Source organism: Montipora foliosa, chromosome 9, assembly GCF_036669935.1.
Source record: "Montipora foliosa isolate CH-2021 chromosome 9, ASM3666993v2, whole genome shotgun sequence".
Classification (NCBI taxonomy): domain Eukaryota; kingdom Metazoa; phylum Cnidaria; class Anthozoa; order Scleractinia; family Acroporidae; genus Montipora; species Montipora foliosa.
Genome location: NC_090877.1, coordinates 32,028,764 through 32,049,917, shown reverse-complemented (window position 1 = coordinate 32,049,917; position 21,154 = coordinate 32,028,764). Strand labels below are relative to the sequence as shown.

At 36.7% G+C, this 21,154-nt stretch overlaps 1 protein-coding gene across 1 annotated transcript in view; it reads left to right on the top strand.

Moving 5' to 3' along the window:
- Positions 1 to 3,907: 3,907 nt before the first annotated feature.
- The window catches only part of LOC137969644 (importin-7-like), a 26,573-nt gene continuing 9,326 nt past the window's right edge, over positions 3,908 to 21,154 (top strand). Inside the window, exons 1-20 of the mRNA XM_068815967.1 lie at positions 3,908 to 4,101; positions 4,385 to 4,466; positions 5,111 to 5,270; positions 6,907 to 7,065; positions 7,649 to 7,805; positions 7,915 to 8,004; positions 8,195 to 8,289; positions 10,933 to 11,003; positions 11,096 to 11,198; positions 11,517 to 11,562; positions 13,032 to 13,131; positions 14,537 to 14,736; positions 16,499 to 16,588; positions 17,993 to 18,158; positions 18,298 to 18,339; positions 18,936 to 19,060; positions 19,906 to 20,022; positions 20,112 to 20,178; positions 20,416 to 20,541; positions 20,632 to 20,729. Coding sequence (XP_068672068.1) covers positions 4,018 to 4,101; positions 4,385 to 4,466; positions 5,111 to 5,270; positions 6,907 to 7,065; positions 7,649 to 7,805; positions 7,915 to 8,004; positions 8,195 to 8,289; positions 10,933 to 11,003; positions 11,096 to 11,198; positions 11,517 to 11,562; positions 13,032 to 13,131; positions 14,537 to 14,736; positions 16,499 to 16,588; positions 17,993 to 18,158; positions 18,298 to 18,339; positions 18,936 to 19,060; positions 19,906 to 20,022; positions 20,112 to 20,178; positions 20,416 to 20,541; positions 20,632 to 20,729 — 2,178 coding nt within the window. The 5' untranslated portion in view covers positions 3,908 to 4,017. The remainder of the gene's footprint in view (positions 4,102 to 4,384; positions 4,467 to 5,110; positions 5,271 to 6,906; positions 7,066 to 7,648; positions 7,806 to 7,914; positions 8,005 to 8,194; positions 8,290 to 10,932; positions 11,004 to 11,095; positions 11,199 to 11,516; positions 11,563 to 13,031; positions 13,132 to 14,536; positions 14,737 to 16,498; positions 16,589 to 17,992; positions 18,159 to 18,297; positions 18,340 to 18,935; positions 19,061 to 19,905; positions 20,023 to 20,111; positions 20,179 to 20,415; positions 20,542 to 20,631; positions 20,730 to 21,154) is intronic.

The following is a 21,154-nucleotide window of genomic DNA, read 5'->3' as shown; positions in this document are numbered from 1 at the left end:
CAGTGGTCAATATCAAATAACCGCGCCTGACTCACTGCTTTCCTTTGAGATGCTTTCACGACAAAAAGTTGCTTTCTGGATGGAAGACCATCGAGATATTCGACATGTGAGTTCCTTTCGAAGACGCCATATGCATTTTTTTTCAATCGGAACTTATATTTAACGGAATCTTGACCACTTATCACTTTAGTTTAGCCTTACAGCTTTTCCTATTTGTACTTCACAAAGATGCGATGAAGTTCATATAAATGGATAAAAGCAGCATCAAAGAAGCGAAAATGAACTCAGTAGAAGAGTAAAAAGCAAGCTTCTGTTCTAATCTTCTCTGTAAAGTGCAACTTGCTTACACAAGATCACATTCCTCCATTCGCGCATAACCACAATTCCTTTCGCCTTTGACCACAATCCCTTGCATTTTGAAGAAAAGTATGTTCTTCTCCCGATTAGCTTGCTGCCTCGTTCGTTCGCTTCAAGCTCACTCACTGCCGTAGAATTGTCAGTTCGGTCATCAAACCTGTGACCGTTTGTTTAACAAGCCATTTAAACCTGAGAGTGAATAAGTAAACCAGGCTTTGAATTTAAATAGAAAGCATAGGTAGCTAGGCTTGGCAAGGCTGGAATTTATAACTAACACAGTCAAGAGGACCTTAACAAACACTCTAGCGCTGAAAGAATCATTTTGCAGGTTGAGCTTTTGTATGTGCTCACTGTCATATTGTTATGATGCTTGTAAATGGAGGAGGCCTTTTTGTGGATTCCGTTCATACTGTTGACGGTATGATCGTACGCGTTACCGGAACATTCGAACTTCAACAAACTTCGCACTTTTCGTATACAATAGAAGGATCAATTTCCGGGCTCTCTTTAAAGTCTTTACGGAGCTTCCCACCTGCAGAAACATTCTAAATGATTGCAGTCGCCTCAAAACTAAGCTTGGCCGAATTTTCGTTCCAGAAAATTAGCCGACTTTCGATCTTCAAAAAGTAAAATCAGTAAATCCTGAGAGTTTTCGTCTGTTATTGTGACGATGGAACGAAGCGTTTAAAGGCTATGTCGCTGAAAGGTCAATGTGACGTTTCGGGTTGAGTCCCGAGTCTAAAACTTTGTTTGACTTTTAAATGTAAGTGTTCCGTTCCGAGAATTCTTACCGAACTGTCAGTGCTATAAATTAATGATAGTCGTAAATTCAGTGCAAATTAGGAACAAATTATAATCATAAATTCAAATACGATCTGAGAATCAAAGGATCACTTCGTAAATTTCGCACTTCTTAATAGTTTAACAGTTTCGCAGTTTCGCCAGTTGTTCAAACGATGGATAGCGCTATCCGCTGAATACATCACTAACCAGTGGATGAGTCATAGCAAAACTAATTTATTTATTTGTTTATTTATTTGCTTATTACAATTTAATGGAAAAAAATCTATATATGTACACACGAACAAAGCCATAAGGATAATCTGTAAAAGAGTGGAACACATGCGAGGCAGATCACCATGTAGCTAATCTAAATAAATAAGTATATGATAACAATCAGACAAATATTAAATCAAATATAAAACATTAAAAACTGTCTCCATTCCTGACTTAAAAACTTCTTCATTCCTGATTTAAAAACTGCAAGACTAGGAGATAATCTAACATCTAAGGGTATCGAATTCCACATTTCAACAATTCTATTAAAATAGGTGTATTTAAAATTAGTCGTTCTAGCAAAATTCGTCTTCAAGGAATAGTCATCAACATGTCTAAACCTGTACAGATTATCCTGAGAATAAAAGTTTAGAAACGGCGATACCTTCATATTCAAGTATCCATTTAAAGCCTTATACAAGAATGTGATACCAAAAAGATAGCGACTCTTTTCAAGCGAAAGCAAATTAAGACATTTTAGGCGCTCGTCACAGGTAAAATTCCTTTTTCCAAAAATAAATTTTGTTCCCCTCCGCTGTATACGCTCAAGCTTGTCAACCCTTCGTGCGGTGTATGGCGACCACACAACTGATCCATATTCCACCTGCGATCTCACGGTTTCTTACCAACGTGCAGTACAGCACCCTCAGGGTTTTGGTATCCTTCCAACCTCTACACGTTCTTCTAAGTAGGCCTAAAATTCTATTAGCTTTATTTGTAATGGCATTAAAATGATAGCTCCAAGAAAGATGATGGTTAGTAAGCAAACCAAGGTCACGGAACTCATAAACTTCCTCTAAGACGGATCCGTTCAGGGTGAAGCTTGATCTGGATGGTTGTTTTTTCAGGGTAATGCGCATCACTTACATTTCTTAACATTGAAGGTCATCCTGTTCTGTTGACAATCACAATCTATCTAGATCATCTTGAAACATCAGTAGTTCATTAGGACAGGTTAACCCTGTAAACGCCTTGCAGTCATCTGCATATAGTGCCACAGAACTTTCTTGACTAAACACCTCAGGCAGATCACTGATAAAAATAACAAAAAACAAGGCACCCAGAAATAATGGACCCCTGCGGCACGCCAAATGTGATATTCAGCCAGCTAAAACATTTGCCAGCAACCACAACTCTTCGCTTACGATTCGATAAATAGTCACCGCAGCAAGCTAGAAGCCACCCTGATATTCCAAAGTTACACAATTTAGGGAAGGTACGTTTTTAATTGGGGGAGTGGGCCGGGGCTTCGGAGGGGATGGTCCTTGGTAACTTTTTTACAAATTGGGAAGGGTCAAACCTGTTTTATTCTCAACCCGGGTAGGGTAATAGTTTTTTTGGCAAGGAGAAAATTACTCCTTATCCCTTCTATTTTGTATATGCAAGCAAAGCTACTAGTCGAGATTAATCTAAATTATTTTACAGGTGTCGAAAAAATTACGTATCAAAAAACTATCTTCTCCCAACTAACATAATTGTCTCGCTCAACCCGTTCCCGCTTTCGCCCAATTATTTTGATGTTTCCGCGCGGGCTTCTGGTATAAAATCAGTCTCCAGTGAGGATTCGTCACTTAAAATAAGCTACTCGAACCTGAACTGACAACTCAATCTACTACATCAATATATTCGCCCTTTAGGTTCGGGAACCACCCTAGGTCTTCATCTTTCCACTTCTCTGGACTTGTGCTTTCACTTGTTCCCGCAGCCGATGTGCCATCAACTGAGTCAGAGGAGTAGCGGGCAACCTTTTTAGAATTGCGACTCGGGAAACAGCCACAATAGCCACAAGTTGCTCCATCAGACCTCATGAAATCCTCGCATTCACCACAAGCACATTTCCCTCTTTCTATTCCTCGTAAATCCTTGCCCATTTTCAAGTTTTCACCGTACAATCACACGCCACGCAATTAACTACTTTGTGCGCAGATGAACGCGGTTATATGAGTAACACTTCCAGTTTGTTATTTCCACTTCCGGTTATTTTTGTCGTGGATAGGTTGAGGGGGGGTGGGGGAAGGTCAGATGTTTTTGTTTGGATATTTCTGAAGGGTCAGGCATTAATCCATTCCAGGAAGTGGGAGGGCTACCACTTTTTTCGCAAAAAGATTATAAAATACCCCGGCCCACCCCCCACCCACCCCCCCCCCCCCAATAAAAAACATACGTTCCCTTATGCTGTAGTATCTTGTGGTTCACGCGATCGAACGCCTTAGCAAAGTCCAAAAACACGGCATCAACCTGGAGACCGGCATCCAGCACTTTGCTCCACATATGATGAGTGAGGACCAGCTGAATTGTACAATTTGCCCTTTCACAAAGCCATAGTAGATGGCCCGATGGATAATTCTTTCCTGACATTTGCCCGAAATCGATAACAGGGAATAGAAATAGATCTATAGTTTTTAATTTTAACAGTCTCCTTTTAATGCTGGGATTCCTGTGGGCTTACAGTTACTGAAAGGAATCCGCAGTCACTCCGGTCAGCTGACTTGCGCATGACGTTTTGCGGGAAAGCGGGAATGGGTATCGGAAATGTGCACATGTAAGAAACTCACAAGGAGTAGTTTAGTGTGAACTTCAACAAATATATATATATTCTACAGAATGGATATACCACAACTTGCCACTATCTTAGCCAGCACTTTTGACCCAAACCTGAGGGAGGAAGCGGAAAAGAAGCTGAACGAGGTATAGTGCCAATCCACGAAGAGCACAAGTTTACTGTAATTATTTGATTTTAACTTCAGCTTACTCGTTACTAACAAGTGTCACCTCGCTTGCATTTTTTAAGCGATTGTCAAAAACTTTCCTTATTCAGAGGGTTTTTATTTTCACTGTCAACGCTTCATGTGTTTTCCAGTGACAGTCAAGTTCAAGTATAAAAGATTTTTGAGTATATTTCACAGTACACATGAATTAACATTTCGCTGTATTGAAAAAAATATGTTCTTGACTTCTCTACTATTGACAGATTCATAAAGTGCCGGGATTTTTATCATTGTTGCTTCAAGTCGTAATGTCGAATGACGTGCAGATTACAGTTCGGCAATCGGGTAAGAAACAAAGAAACCTCTGCCCTCCTTTTGTCAAAGTTTCTCTTTTAATCAATAAGCGAACACTGACATCATTATGATCGGTGATTGATGTAATTGCCGTTTGACGAATATAATGAATGTTAAGGCCGGTATAGTCACAAATAATTTGTTGTCGTTGGAATATTAAAGGTTGTACAGCGGTACATTGTTCACAGTGTGTGGAATCAATCAGGGCCTGAACAATATATGCAATAGATGAACGATGACAATCGATATCAATCGATATCAATTAATCGATTGATATTGATAATCGATGGACAATCAGTTGTGCAAGTTTTTGTGATTATAAATTGTCATCCATTATCAATGTCATTGATAATTGATGAGAATCATTCAATTAAATAACATCGATTTTCATCGATTACCAATAGGAAAGCTAATCGATGACCCTCAATGAAGTTCACCGTAACTTACTTTTGTGCGATCGTCGATTGGTCATCGATTGGCTGATTCCAATCAATGCCAATTAATTACTTGTAATTAATTGTCATCAATTGATCGATTAATTTTCCGATGATTGATTTCCATCGATTGTTCAGGCCCTCAATCAATTCATTGCTCAATAATTTGCTATTTTCATTATTTCAATATTTGCCCTCTAGGTGGCATTTACCTTAAAAACATGATATCCCAATATTGGAAGGACAGGGATCAGTCTGAGCTTGTTGATGGCGTTCCAGTGTTTGTGGTCTCTGATCAAGATAAAGCTACCATCAGACAGAATATTGTTGAAGCAGTCATATATGCCCCTGAACTCATAAGGTAAAGCTTAGCCTTGGTGTTGAAAAGGAAAAAAAAACACCTTGTGTGAACAAAGGCTGGAGTGTGTTTGAGAATGTGCATTCAGTTATTTGCATATGAAAAACGTCTATTGTTATTGTGCTCTATTCTTGAAATGATGATGCTATAAGAAGAAATATTATTGTGAACAAGTACTCTGAAATCAAGCCTGTTTTAATGATTCTGTCGTAACCCATTGACACCTGAACCATCCTGGACTGTCCCCATTGAGTAAAATCATCTGGCGTCAGACAGTAAAATCTACATGTATTAAAGGGGCTAGGTCACGCTCTTTTAGGCATATTTAGCACTGATCGAATGGTCATAGAATTAACTAACATATCAAAATAACTGTTCAAAACTATAGAAGAACTCTAACAAAACACAGGGAAGCCAAGAAGGGACATAAATGGACAAAACTGGAGAGGATTGAAATGGATTGAATTTGGGTAAATTTGAAAAACGTCGGCCCACCTTTTTTTCAAATTTATATCAGTCTATATCAAAATGTCATTTACAAAGCTGGAAAATCATTCTCAGTTGTTATGTGGCCGTGATTTTGCAAACGAAAGACTCTTGCTCTGCCAATTTGACGTTTAGAGCTCATAATTAACAAAATTAAACAAAATTACCTAAAATAGCGTGACCTAGCCCCTTTAAGTCTCACTTAAAAGAGCAAAATAATTTTACTAGACAGGCATGGAAACAAACAGGAGATGTTCACTCACTTGACTGGAGGTCATATTGGTTCATCAAAGTCAACTAATGATGTTCAATGTTTTATGAGAAGACTGGTTTGCTCCTCCAACCCACCCTTTTAGTTGTTGTCACTACTTCTCCACAAAGGCGTGTCATGTCAGGCACACACACACTGTAGGGATATTTCATGACTTGGATGGCACCCATTGTTAAAAATGAGCCAATTAGAGGTTAATAATCAAAAGTTGTTCTTTTTTGTTCAGTGACTGGCATATTTGAATATACAGGTCAATGTCTTAATAATAATATTTAATAATTAATATATTTATTACTTATATTGCGCCTTTTCTATACAATATTCAAAAGCAAATCACAATAGTATAATTTAGAGCATGGTGTTAGCAACCAACAGAAATGGTTATTCTTGGAATCTTGGCATTCCACGCTAAATACCAAAGCAGTAAATGAATGCCAGCACCTCTTCCTAAGGCCTATTTGCCTTTTATTGTGCCCCTTAGGGATCAAAACATTCCTTAAAAAGCTCTTTTAATTATTCATCTCGTCATTTTACTCTGATGAAGGCAAACAGAACGTTGCCGAAAATTTAGTTTTTATACTTTTTTAGGTCAGATCCAAAACGTTTTTAAGACTTTTTAGTACAGTATATAACTTAATAACTAAACTTACACCTTTAATATATATCTTACAAATCTTTCAATAAAGCTTACAAACTATTTACATTTAAAAATCTAACATAGAATAATAACCACTGTAGAAGAACTTCCAAAATGCTAATGGATAAAAGAAAATTACTAAGACAACTGAAACGATTCCTTGTATAAAAATGTTTTAAATGTCTTGCAAGTGAAGAGGTCTCATTTTAGTGTATTTTTCTGTCTGTGGCTGCTTTTCAATCCAGACTACAGCTGACTGTGTGTGTAAATCAGGTCTTGCGGCATGATTTCCCCGACAAGTGGCCAGGAGTGATTGACAAGGTGAATGTGTTCTTGGCTGAGAATAGCCAAGCAACTTGGATGGGTGCACTACTCACTTTATATCAGATTGTCAAGAAATATGAGTAAGTATCACAAGTAACTTATTTCCCTTGATATACATGTACCTTTCTCGACAGACCCAAATCCCTTATTCTTACATGTATTTCTTGTGCGACAAGAACAAAATTTGCACCGTATCGTAATATGAACAGAAAGTATTTTAAGTCTTACGGTATAACCTTATCATAAATTTGCTCATGAAAATAATAACCTGGTTTGGAAATACATGTAACTCAAACGTACAGTAGTTGTGGAAATTTCATAGCTTTTCAGGCTTTTTAAAACCCAGGCCTAAATATTCAGAAGAACCCATCTGTGTACATAATGTGTTTTTCTACATACTATGTACATATTAACATTTTTATACATGTACAGTATGTTAGATTTGTCTGTGCTTCGAAAGCTGCAGAATTTTTCGCACCCTTCCATGTACAGTACGCAAAATATTGTACATGTTATGCTTACTGTAGACAACTACAACATAGTTTTTGGCCCTCTTCCCAACTATCAATAAAATAATTATTGAGACACTTAGAGGGTGAATGCTCTCTTGAGGAATGCCACAATAGATGATTAGACTTTTTTAGACTTTAATTTGTTTGCAAGATTCAAGAAGCCAGAGGAACGGCAAGTCCTTCACAGGATCATGCAAGTTCTTTTGCCATTGCTCTATACAAGATTCACATCTGTAATGGAAGATGCTTCACAGCCATCAGTTGCAATTCAGAAGGAGATCCTTAAAATATTTTTTGCCCTTATTCAGGTCAGCCTGGAGTCTTTTTTATTTTTACTTGGAATCAAATTGAAGTCATAAGGTACTTCTTGTGAATACAATTTTACATGTATCACTTGAGCTTTTGGTTTTTCTTTAGTATGTTCTCCCAATGGAATTAGTCACATCAGAATCATTTGGAAAGTGGATGCATCTCTTTCAAACTGTTGTATCCAGAGATGTTCCTCAGGTAGGGAATTTGATTATACAGTCATGTGAACGTACACTCACTAACATCTGGGTAAAAGTCCCATAGATAGGCCTTTAACACTAATCAATAATTTATTAATTTATCACTTATGATTACTACACAACACATTGGATTCTTCTGTGTACATACACAGGCCATGATATTCTCTTGTACATTTTTTTCTATTCAGGAAGCATTGGAAGGTGATGAGGAGGAACTTGTTAAGCTCCCATGGTGGAAAGCAAAAAAATGGGCTTTACACATTCTTTGCCGTGTGTTTGAGAGGTACCTAACTTAACTTAGAACAACATGCTGTACAGTACTCAGAATTTAAAGGGCTCAAAGTTTATTTTTGGCTTTGGGAGCACTTGTGCTACCAAGTGTATATTTCTAGGTGCACTGCCAAAATTTTAGGTGCACAGCATAAAATGTTAGGAGCACATCTTAAAATACTGGGAGCACCTGTTCCAACAGAAGAGCAAAACTTAAGACATTATTACGTCATCTTCAGTATTTTGTGCCATGTTTGTTATTTTAACTAGTAAGGCTGAAAGACTTTTTGTTTGAGAAAGCCATAAAATTCTTGTGGTTTTGAAATCAATTTGACTTCTCAAATTTCAGCAACCAATTAGTATTACAGTACTAGCCACAGAAAATAGCAGCATCTACATGCGCGTAAAATGCGTGCAAGATGGCGGATTTACGCGCAAAATACGCCCACGTTACACGCGTGTAAAATTTAACACAAACTATTACACGCGCCTGAAATTACACGCAGTCTGCGTGTAATTTGACATGAGTAAAATTGCTGTGTCCATGCATTACACATGGCTTGCGTGTATTTTCCACTTAGCAATGTACATGAAATCACAGAGTTGGCATTTCTGTTTGAGAAATTCGGCCTTGCCTGTGTGTTCTTGGAATAAGGTTTTACATGTATCTTCGGGTTGCTGCCATTAGCCATCAATAAATCCTTAGCTCTCATTTCAAACCAGGCTAAGTGAAATTACCTTTATCCGGTTTCCTTACTATTTTAATCAATTAAAAATCAAAAGTTATAACTGTAACGAGCGAACAATCGATGGAAATGTTTGACAGCATTACATATTACCGAAAAACAAGCAAACTCAGGGCTTGTAATGCATTTATTTAAGGAGGCTTGAAATAGTTTCTCCTTTTTCAAACAAATAAACATATCCTGTTTTTAGATACATTGTACAGTTAGGGTAATAATATCAAGACAAAATCTGGCCAGGGTATTAAGTACCCATCATAGATTTGTCACATCAAATTTTCCTCCAAAATACCGTTACCATGGCAACGATATAAGGCATTTTCTTGAGCCTTAAAATCAACATATATTGTCTTTTTTGGAAAAAACGGGACAGTGAAATCTTCCCATTCAGCGTTACCAGATAATGTTAGAAATAATCTCTAAAATATTACAAATTCAACAACATCTGTAGGTCAGTTTTCCGAAAAATACGTTTTTTTTAAATATGTTGCTAATTTCTTTTTTCACCTACAGATTTTTTAAATTTAAAAGACAAACGTTTTAAATTAATCTAAGCTAACATGCAAAAAATGAAAAAAATTCACCTTCCGGAAGCAGAGATATAAGCGAGTAAAGTTGTGAAATCAGGGAAAATGAGGGGGTTACAAGATCTGCATAAACGGGACATCCTTAAGCATACAACATGTCAATATTCACAAAACGAAATATACATTTACATGTAGTATTTATGTGCGGGTGTTGTTGATGTTCTGCTGCGTGTATAAATGCATACTAATTTGATTCCTGGTCCTGTGATTGTTTTCACGTTTATAATAATGCAATTGGTGAAAAATTATACCCTCCCAGCAATACAGTGTAGACTGACCAAATTAAATTTTAACATCAGCAAAGTAAAACGTATAATAAAGCTGAACTACTGTAAATAAGACGCACATGTTTAATTTCGTAAACATGACTTTGCGTGATGCTACGGACACATTCAGTCTCACCGGCGCGTGAAAATAAAACTATTCCTTCCAGAAAAATCAAATCAATATTATTGGCGCATCTTACAAACTTTGAATGAAGATGTTGTCTTTTAACGGAGAGCATTTTACCGTTTGAATCAGCGAATTATGCACGGTAGAACCGAAGATATGTCTTTTTTTTTCGGTGTTTGCCATGACGTTGCACAATGCCCTATTGCCGGTACGGGCTTTAGAAAAGCAAACTTTTCCCTCCAGAATTCATTGTGTAGGCATTTCACATCTAGGTAAGTGGTACACTGCTTTCTGCAGTTCATATGTTTTTTTTCTCCAAAAGCTAGCTCAAACCTTTTCATATTATTGCTTTGAAGCCTCTTACAACTTGAAAGCATACAGGCAAATGTAGCAACCTGACAGGAAATTGATAGGCAGGGAGCTGGAGACAAGACACGTACAGCATGAGCTTTTGATGTGTTCCTTCAGTGACTGTGTCAATAATAATTATTGTTTATTAATTCTTTAGTATCAAATTGATGCAAGAATCGGACATGGGAATAAAACTAGCTCTATTAATTCGCGAAAAGGCAAACCAAAAGTACTGGATTTGCAAGAGCAGTGATGACTAAGATTCTTATCATTTTTGTTGTTTAGTTCATGGAAGTATTTAATAATTATTAATGATCATTGTTTGATTTTAAATTTTAAGAAGGTGTGCTTCAAAATAATTAATATTTTGAAATCCCCAGATGTTTTTTAAAGATACATGTAAGGTGCTACCACTCTTTACATTGTACTGTACATGTAAATTGATTTCAACCTTTTTTGGGGGAAAATGTGGCTTCTTTACCAGTCTTTCCTTTTAAAAATATAAGAATTGCCTTAAAAGCCATCTCAATAATAAATTATTATACTGTATCAGTATTATAACAAAAGTATTATCTTTGTCAGGTATGGCACCCCAGGCTCAATAACAAAGGAATATGAGGAGTTTTCTGAGTACTATTGCAAGCAATTTGCAGGTGCATATACATTTTAGGTTATTCTATTTATTGTCTTTTTTAATGACAAGTTTGTTTTCGACTAACAGAGGATGATCTGTTTGTTTTCATAGTCAGTGTTACCCAGATTCTTCTGAAAGTCTTAGATCAGTACAGACGCAAAGTATTTGTGGCACCTCGTGTTCTTCAACAGACGATAAATTACTTGAAAAATGGGTTAGTGTAATCAACAGTAATTCAAGGGAACCTTTCATTGTTATGCTAAGCTATTTGCTTTGGTATTGGTAACTGGTACGTGTATTGATAAGACATATTTGTAATTATTTATTCATGTACAGTTGCATAGTACAAGTACATGTATGTAAGTTAAAAATGAGGCCAGAGATGAAAAAGTTTACAGTGCACATTATACTGCTTAATTTAAATATGTGGTTATTGATAATAATTATTATTATTAATTAATTTTTATTTTTTACATGTAGTTTTCACAGAGTAAGGCAATTTTCCTTAACGTGGTCTTTTTTTTTTTTTCAGAATTTCAAATTCACTTCACTGGAAAGTCATGAGACCACACATACAGGTAGAGCTACATGTGTAAATGATAGAATGCTGTGTGCAGAACCATCATAAGTGAATTTAGATTATTTAGTCTAATAGCATACAGTGTATGTGTACATGAAAACATTACTCCATTCACCTCAGAATTTGTGTAAATTTAAAAGACAAACGTTTTAAATTAATCTAAGCTAACATGCAAAAGATGAAAAAAATTCAACTTCCGGAAGCAGAAATAAAAGCGAGTAAAGTTGCGAAATCAGGGAAAATGAGGGGGTTACAAGATTGGCATTTACGCAAGCGTCACCCACTCATTTTTTCTCGCAAATTCTATCGTTTTCATTTCAACTGTGGGCTTTAGCAATGAAGACAACTGTTGTCAGTCACAGGGAATAGGGAAATTGATTAAAAAGAAGCTTTCAAAATGTATTTTCAGAGTTGATTAACTTATGAATGTCCCTGCAAATGCGCAACATTAGATTTCATCAAGTTTAATGTTAACATCTGCGAACAAACGACCAACTTTTTTTACAAGAGTGTTTTTTGAGTTTTTATTTTTTCCAAAATCATGCTTGAAAGTTGGGGGTACGGCTTGTACACAAGTCTTCGTGGTACACACCAAGGCATTTAAATGACTTGACTTGCTCCGCAATGGTTCTGCCTGTTGCAATTGGAGGGCACTGCTGACTATTGTAGTGTAAAAAGTCAACAGCCAAAACCTCACACTTCACTGGGTTTAGACACATATTGTTATAATTTGTGGGAGATTTATCTTAATTATGGCATCCCTTACAGTAGAATCTTCTTGAAATTATTAGAAGGATTTTATATTTGCCCTGGTTGTGAAAGAGTAAGAAAGGCTCAACAATGTTAATTCTGACTCCTATCTACTGTTTTTGAACACTTTTCTTGCTCGTACAAAAATAAGCATGGTCAACCACATTGTACATGTTCTTCTTCAGAGTAGTTCATTGCTCTACTGACTTTGCTCCCTAGTTAGTGATGCAAGGGTCTTACATTGAAATTTGCACAGTAAGGCCAATAGGATAAAACAGCGGTGCTCAAATTTGTTTTTGTGAGTAAGCGAATAATGTATCAATTTATCCATTGTATTTTTCTTATAAAAAGGTTTAAATTCAAATTGTACAACTCATTCACAACTGAAGATGGCATCAAGTATGTTGAAACGTGCTTTGTAAAAAAAATTTAAAATGTTGTTTTATTTCATCAAACTGTTCGTAATAGGAATGTGATAAACCACAACGAAATTCCATTGCACAATAAACAGTAAAAATTATAATACCAGCCTTGTGCACTACCCACATGTGCGCAATGCCTGCAATTTTTTTTTTTTTTTTTTTAATTTTGTGCACTGAAACAGACAAAGAAGAACTTTGTTTTGGCTTCTCTTTAGTCCTATTTCCTATTTTAATACTGTACTGTACTGTAGTTGTGCTTGATGTCATTAATTTTAATGTGTCATTTTTCCAACAGGCAATAATTCAGGAAGTTGTGTTTCCATTGATGTGCTATACTGAGGAAGATGATGAACTGTGGCAAGAGGATCCATATGAATTTATCAGAGTTAAATATGGTACATTTTTAGCTTCAGCATGCTCTAAAGGAATTAAGAGGATTCCTAGCAAGGATAAATTCTCTCGTGGATCTCTATACTATTTTCAAAAGGCTATCTTGGAGAGATTTTTAAACTACGTTGTCATGCTGTTTTGTCCTGAGAATTCAGCATGGTTTATCTTTAACACTAGATCAGGGTTTTTGCCATCCACACCTGTACAGCAATAATTATTATTATTACATTGTTTGAAGACCAAAGTATAGGATTTGGCTCTGACTTTGGACTTGGGTTTGCGATTTGGCTGTGCATGCTTAAGATTTCTTTGCCTCATAGAGAAGCTTTTCAGAGAAGGCAGCCAAAGTACTGTAGGATTCAAACCCGATATCTCCTCATTCACAGGCAATTGCAATGACCACTAAAACACGGAAGACTATGTGACAGCTTAACAGGGAAATATACATGTATAATTTATTTGCTGCTTTCCCATTCCCATAATGCAATACAATTTCAGGGGTTCTTTGCATAAAAACAGTACAGTCAAGTTATTTACTCTTGGGACTGTATCATGCTTCAGTGAACTGGAAATAGCAAATTAAAGAATTATTGTGTGCATGAGGGGTTAGTTACTATTGACCACTGTCATGCTTAATTTGGTGATTCTTAACTCTTTCTTCTGTATAGTACTTAAGTCACACGAAAAGTGGAACAAGTAACCACCGTGAACATTTCAACTTTCTGTTGAATGGAAAGACTGCAAAATTTGGTTTCGTAGTTTACCAGTAACCACATGTCCTCTCGTGGGACCATTTTACATTGTATTGTTTCCTCAGAAACAATGCGTAGTTAGTTTTATCACAACTTACCTTTTTGAATCAAACATGAATCGCACTTACTTACGATTGGGTGTCTACTCAAGGGCAAAGTATGTAGTTTCATTCAGTCACTTGAGTCAAACATGTAGTACTCGGCACTTTTCTTGACTGGGGTCCAGAAGGGGTCCAGTTTGGGGATCCACATATTGTAAGCCCTATTTAAATCTCCCTTCAATTCCATCCACAAACTGTCGTTAAATTACCAGAAGCATAATTGAGCTTCTCCCTTCCCCTCAGCAGTATTTCTACCATTTACGTCAACTAGTTTTGACTGATTTATTACTGAAATGATCACAATAAATAAATTATATTTTCGGGCACAAATCCCATGCCAGTTGCTTGGAGGTGAATAGCAAAGGATATTCTGAGTTCAAGTAGCCAATCAGAGCATGCCTTCAACACTATCCACTGTTTTAGAACATGTACATGTATATACTAAAATAATTATTATTATTAAAGGAGTGACATTAATTTTTTCAAGCTTTTAGTGCAGACAGTCGATATTTTGGTACTGATATGTCTTTTACTTTGTCTGTGATGTTCATCAATAGATATCTTTGAAGACTTTGTTTCACCTGTGACGGCAGCAGCTACACTTCTCCATACAGCTGTTTCAAAAAGAAAGCAGGTTCTAGACCCCACCATGATTTTTTGTGTGCATCTACTTAACATGCCACTTGATCAACGGGACCCTCGGCAGAAGGATGGGGCACTTCACATGATTGGAACATTAGCCGATGTATTATTAAAGGTAACTTGGCTAAGGTATTTAAGCAACTGTGATACCATGAGGGGCTTTACTGCATGGTTTGTTTTATTGACCTTATTTCTTTAGAAGGAACCGAGTCCCTTGTCTGAAAACAAACAAAGGAAAGATTTGCGAGCTTATGTTTTGAGTGTAAGCCCTTTGTCAATCTGCTTTGATGAAGGGCTAACACTGGACGCTCACAAACATCTCTTTTTATTAGACAAGAGGCTCGGAAATAGAATTCAAATACCGTACCGTAAGAAGTGTGGGTAAGCCGCACCCCCAACTTTCAAGCATGATTTTGGAAAAAATAAGAACTCCAAAAAAAAAAGTTGGTTGTTAGTTCGCAGATGTTAGCATTAAACTTGACGAAATCTAATGTTGTGTATTTGCAGCGACATTAATAACTTAAAGCTTCTTTTTAAACAATGTCCCTATTCCCTGTGACTGACAACAGTTGTCTTCATTGCCAAAGCCCACAGTTGAAATGAAAACAATAGAATTTGCACAAAAAAGGCACAGGAGAATGTTGCAAAACGTTTGCTTGGTAACCACACAGTCATTTAACAAGGGAAGTCTGGACACATCACCTGCATCGATATCATCAAGACGTATGTACACTGTAAGCCATCGATCAGAGAAAAACTTGTTGCTAAACGAGAGTTTAACGACCCATGGACAAACATGCTGTGAAAGTAGTGAAGGGCGATGAAACGGTCGGCCATTTGCCTCACAAGGTCTCCCAAATAGTGTGGTATTTTCTTGCACGTCGTAGAGAAAATAATCAGTGTTGAGGTGATTGGTCGTAAACAACATTGTAAGCAGCTGTGCGGAGGAATGGAGATTCCATGCCAGTTAGAGTTTAACTGCTCAAACAAAGTGCAAATGAAACACTTGAAAGAACTACTGGAGAGGAAGATTCGGGTGTAGAAACTGGAGATGCAAACAAACAGCTCCTTTAGGAGCCACCACTTCTAACCACCGAAAGCAGTGATGAACAACAGGTTTCAATATGTTTAATCTTTAGTTACTAAAGGTTTTCAGTTCAATTTGTGACCCCCACAAGCCAGTTTACTTTGTCTGAAAGCAATGGTCTTGTGTATAAGCCGCACCTGCCATTTTTCGCCCCAAACTTGGTGCAAAATGGTGCAGCTTATACACGAGTCTTTACGGTACATTCGCTATCAAGTGCGGTGCTAGTCAACAATTTAAAATGTGATTTCAGAGAGGAAGCAAGGCTGCTGCCTAAGAAAATTTTAAAGGAGCCCTCAGAGCTAAACGCTGAGAACTTAGGAGCCCAACATACGAAGTGAAAGGTGTTGTGAAAAATTAAGGCGCCCAGAGCTATTCTTTGGGAGCCCCAGGCTACCGGGCTCCTGTTAGGCAACAGCCTTGGGAAGGGGGAGAGAGAGGAGAAAATAAATAAGTTATATACCAGCTAAGGGTCGGTCTGTATAGTGAAAAACTGTGACCTCAGTCTTGTGGGTGCACGTAATTTGCATGTAAAATGCGCGCAATATGGCGGACGTACACGCATGATACACATGTGTAATGCTGCTCTTCCTGTGGCCAATACTGTATAATTATGTTTCACTCCACTGACTCAGCACCTCAGTTTCATCAGAAAGCAACCCCTTCGTTTGCGTCTTTGTTTGTTTGTTTAATCCATTGCAGTAACGTAGCCAAAAAAAATTATTTCAAATAAGTTTTATTGTTTTTGTCGATTATGTTGGTGAAAATGACTTTGTTCTATGACTTTTTTCAGAGAAAAATGTACAGAACTCAGCTTGAGAATATGTTGGTTCAACACGTCTTTCCAGAGTTTAAAAGTTCACTGGGATATCTGCGAGCTAGGGTATGTGAAGTCAGATTTGAAACTACCAGTAGTTCTGGAGTTCTTTACTACAATTTAAGACCACTTTAGTGACTATAAAATTAATTTAGTTTGCGTAGGCATCCCTAAAACTATACAATATATTCTATTTACACTAAATAAATAAATTCAATAAAAACTTTAATTGATAAATTATTCAGTATTTTCATATTAATTTGAATCATTAAATCTGATTATTGCTCTAAATGTTATTGTGATACTAAAAATGTTTGTGCGATGTTTAGAGTAGTTTGAGATAATTGATTTCTGTATCCTGTTTAGTAGGATGTTAATCTTAGGACCCAACAACTTCTTCTTCATTATTATTATTATGTAAAGATTATAGCTACCGGTATATTTCGAATTCAAACAATATAGCCTAATTGAGGGACCACCAAGAATTTTGTTGGCCCCTTTCACAACTTCGTTTTTATCATGAATTTTACTCAATGTCACTCTTACACTTTTCGGATTATTGTCTGTCCATTAAAATTGTGTTCTTCATCTCCTCAACAACCTTAAAATTGTTTGTTTCAAAAATATTTTCCAGTTCCTTTATTGTCTCTTTTATATCTCCACCGAGTGCACTGATTACAAGAGGCACAACTCTGACTTTGAAACCAGGTCTTCACTCTTTAAGTTCAAATGCAAGCTGTCTGTAATTTGTTTTTTTTTTTTTTTTTTTTTTTTTTGTAGCTCTCTTCTTTTCGATGTTATTTTCTTCTAGGCACACCATATCACATATCCAGATATTCTTCAAGTATCAAATCTGGTCTTCTAGATGTTGTCGTCTTTCTCAAATTAAACTCAAAGTCCCACACCAGCTTTGCTTGAGAATTCTCCAAAACATGTCCCCTTTGGCCATTTTTCCTGGTAGCATTTCACATTCTTTTCTAACAAATTGTATTCCTTTGCCCAGGAAACGGCCATTACCATTAGCGCTCTGTTGTTCCTTATTACATACTCACTGCTTGCTATTGCTTTGCATCCAGCCAATAGATGTTGTACACGTACAGTCTATTATTATTATTATTATTATTATTATTATTATTATTATTATTATTATTATTATTATCATCATCTGTATTCCAAGACACTAGTAATGTTGTAGTTGGTGAGAAGAACAAGGGAAACAAGCGTACATCTAAATAGCACCATTAATTTTCTGGACATACATGGACACTGTACTGTACATCACAGAAGTCATAGACTTAAATCCTGCTTAGGACTGTATCACTACATGTACTGGCATTTTCTTTGGCTTTCACTGGCCTCATTCATTCAATTTCAACCACTGTATCAAGGTCTTCATTTCAACACTTCATTACTGTTATCATTATTATTGCATTTATCATCGTCATTATAATTTTAATTTTTGTATTCCAGGCTTGTTGGGTATTGCACAGCTTTGGTGACATCAAATTCAAAAGTGAAAGAAACCTTGCTGCAGCTGTTGATTCTGCTCGACTTTGTTTAACTGAAGACAATGATCCACCGGTCAAAGTAGAGGCTGCCATTGCATTGCAGTTCCTTATAGAAAAACAGGAGGAATGTGAGATTATTGTACAGTTGCTTTTTTTTTTTTTGTTTTGTTTTTTTCAAATTTTGATATTTTTCGTTGTGAATGTGTAGTCTGCATTAATCATTACAATGACAGTATTTTGTTGATTTTATGTGTATTTGTTTTGCAGCCAAGAAGTACATTGAACCTCATGTACGTCAAGTGATCTTGGGTAAGTTGAGGTTAATCCAGTTCTCTCAATAAGTACCGACAGCCGACAGAAAGTGCCAGCTATATTTTAAGTCACTCAGAGAAGTAGGCTACTTTTTCCTTAAATTGAAAACTTAAAGACATTCTTTAAGCCTATTTGCTATTTTCTCAAATCCTGCAATGCATCTTGTTTACCCCCAAAATTTTACATGATCATTGTTTGCAATTTCTCCTGGGACACTAAGATGTCCCAAGAGAAATCGAAAGCAATTCCAATGTAAAATTTTGGGGACAAACAAGGTGTATAATGGGATTTAAGAAAGTAGGGAATAAGATTAAAACTCCTCATCTTGACAATGATAACATGAAGTCATCTAAACTTGATCATTGATTTTTCTTTTTAAATGTGGTGTTTAGGAGGATTATTTTAAGAATGACATACCACCAGACACCCAGTCAATTATTCTACTCAAAACCGCTGCCAAAATGAAAGTTTATTGAAACCCCTGTAGTAAATTATTACATGTATTATGTTGGAGATCAGCCCTTACAGTGTAAGTGCTTACATAATTTGTGTTGACCCTCAGCTGTTAATTTGCATTTGGTTCTTCCTTTCAGAGCTGCTGAAAGTGATTCGTGAAACTGAAAATGACGACTTGACTGGGGTCATGCAAAAGTTGATTTCCACATATGGAGACCAGCAGCAAGTCACAAGCATTGCAGTTGATATTGCAAAAGATCTGGTGATTCAGCCTTTTACATTATTATTTTGTACCAGTTTCAGTTAAATATAAATTTGCATACTAACTTGTGGATCTAGAATCCCAGAATTTGTCTCAAGGGAAAGACAGTTTGTTGTTTTTTCTGAAAATTCCATTACAAAAAGATGTAATTAAGCATCTTCCAATGTAAGTTAAATCCCCTGTATCTGTTCCTCTTAAATTTTACAAATAAACATATGGCAAAACTATTGATGGGAATGGGTCTACCCTGCTTTGCATTTCAAATTTGCAAGAATTTTTGCATTCACTATTTTCTCGAATCCCATAACACATTGCGTTTATCCCCAAACATTTGGCATAATCATTGTTTGCAATTTCTCCTGGGACATGAAGATGTCCCAAGAGAAATAGAAAACAATGGTTATGAAAAATGTTGTGGGTAAACAAGGTGTATTATGGGATTTTAGAAAGTACACTGTACATATAGAGAATTGTAAAGCATTTTTTGACGCAATCTTAGGAATAGCCACCTTGGGATGAAGGACTTCCTGGTTTTAAGTTTTATGGCATATTCATGTTATCATTTTGAAGTGGAAGGTTACATGCACATTGCTTCAGGTGAAGAAATTTATGTCTTCAAAGAACAATAATTATTTGAAATTAGAGGCATTTTAAAATAAATATCTTTATTGGTGTGGGAAAATTATGGTTTTAACTTAACTCATTCACTCCTGAAGTGTCCCCCATCGATGAGTAAAATCCTCTGGCATTATACAGAATATAATCTTTAAGTCTCTTTCTCACAAAGGAAAAGGTTAAAATAATGGCCCTTACTGGTACGATCAATAATTATGATTACTTTGCAGGCAGGTACTTTCATATTGCTCTTGGATGGCGAGGATAGTGACGAGAAAGCAGTTACAGCCATGGGAATTCTCAACACGTTGGAGACCATGCTAAATGCAATGGAAGGATCAAAAGAGGTATTAAAGAAGTACCCAAAAGTGAAATCAAGCAAGTTGTTATTGTAGAGAATTACATTGTATGGAACGTTTCCATAATTTGTTTGCAGATTGTACATCAGTTGGAACAAATAGTTATTTCATTGATTGCAAAAGTCCTGGAACTCTCTGTAATGGGTAGGATTTCACATTGTTAACCCATTGACTTCTGAACTGCCCACCCCTCCCCCTCCCCCCCCCCCCTTCCAACCCCTCCCCCATTTTTATGACTGAAATTGTCCGGTGCTTGACAGAGTAAAGTCAAGTCTCACTCAGGAGTCAATGGGTTAAGATTGCATATTTTTCCTTTGCCACGTAGTGTTTTGCAAGTGACTTGTTAGAAATCTTTTTTGAGTTCATTTCTTTGTTTTTCAGAGTTTTATGAAGACATATTGTCCATCATTTGTACATGTACATGCTTTGAGATCTCCCAGTCTATGTGGTCTGTTTTTTACATATTGTACGAGGCTTTTCAGAGGGATGCCTTTGATTATTTTGCAGGTAAAAATAATAATAAAACCGTCAGACTTGCCTCTGCAGGAAAACCCTTCCTTTGTGAATTTCAACTCTAGGTAATTATTGTCTTTGCAGAAATGTTGCCATGTATCCACAACTATATCACAGTGGACACACCAGCATTTTTAGCAAACCCAAGGAATTTAGAGATTGTGTACAACATGTGCAAAAAGGTCAGTATTTTATTGTGGACACTCAGAGAGGCTATGTGTATTACTGGTACTCATGTAATAACTGCCCAGCAATGTGGAAGGTCCCTGAAACAGCCAGGCTTTCCTCCATTTGCCACAAGGTAGATGTAGACTGCGTCTGTGGCTGGCAATAGCAACATGAGCCCCCATGAGGATAGGGAGCAAGTACCTTTCCCATTCTTGGTAAATTCAGTGGACAGAGGAGGTGAAAGGAGAAGAAATGCTAATGAGGTGAAGGTGAAATGCGAACATTTGTTAAGATCTGCTCAATGCACAAAACCCTACATAGAAATTCAACAGGTGACACACATCAGTTTAAAGACTATTAGGTGCTATAAATTATCATGCACTTACTGTACATGAACGTAATCACCCCTGGGCACTGGGTGGAGAACTGGGTCGTTAAC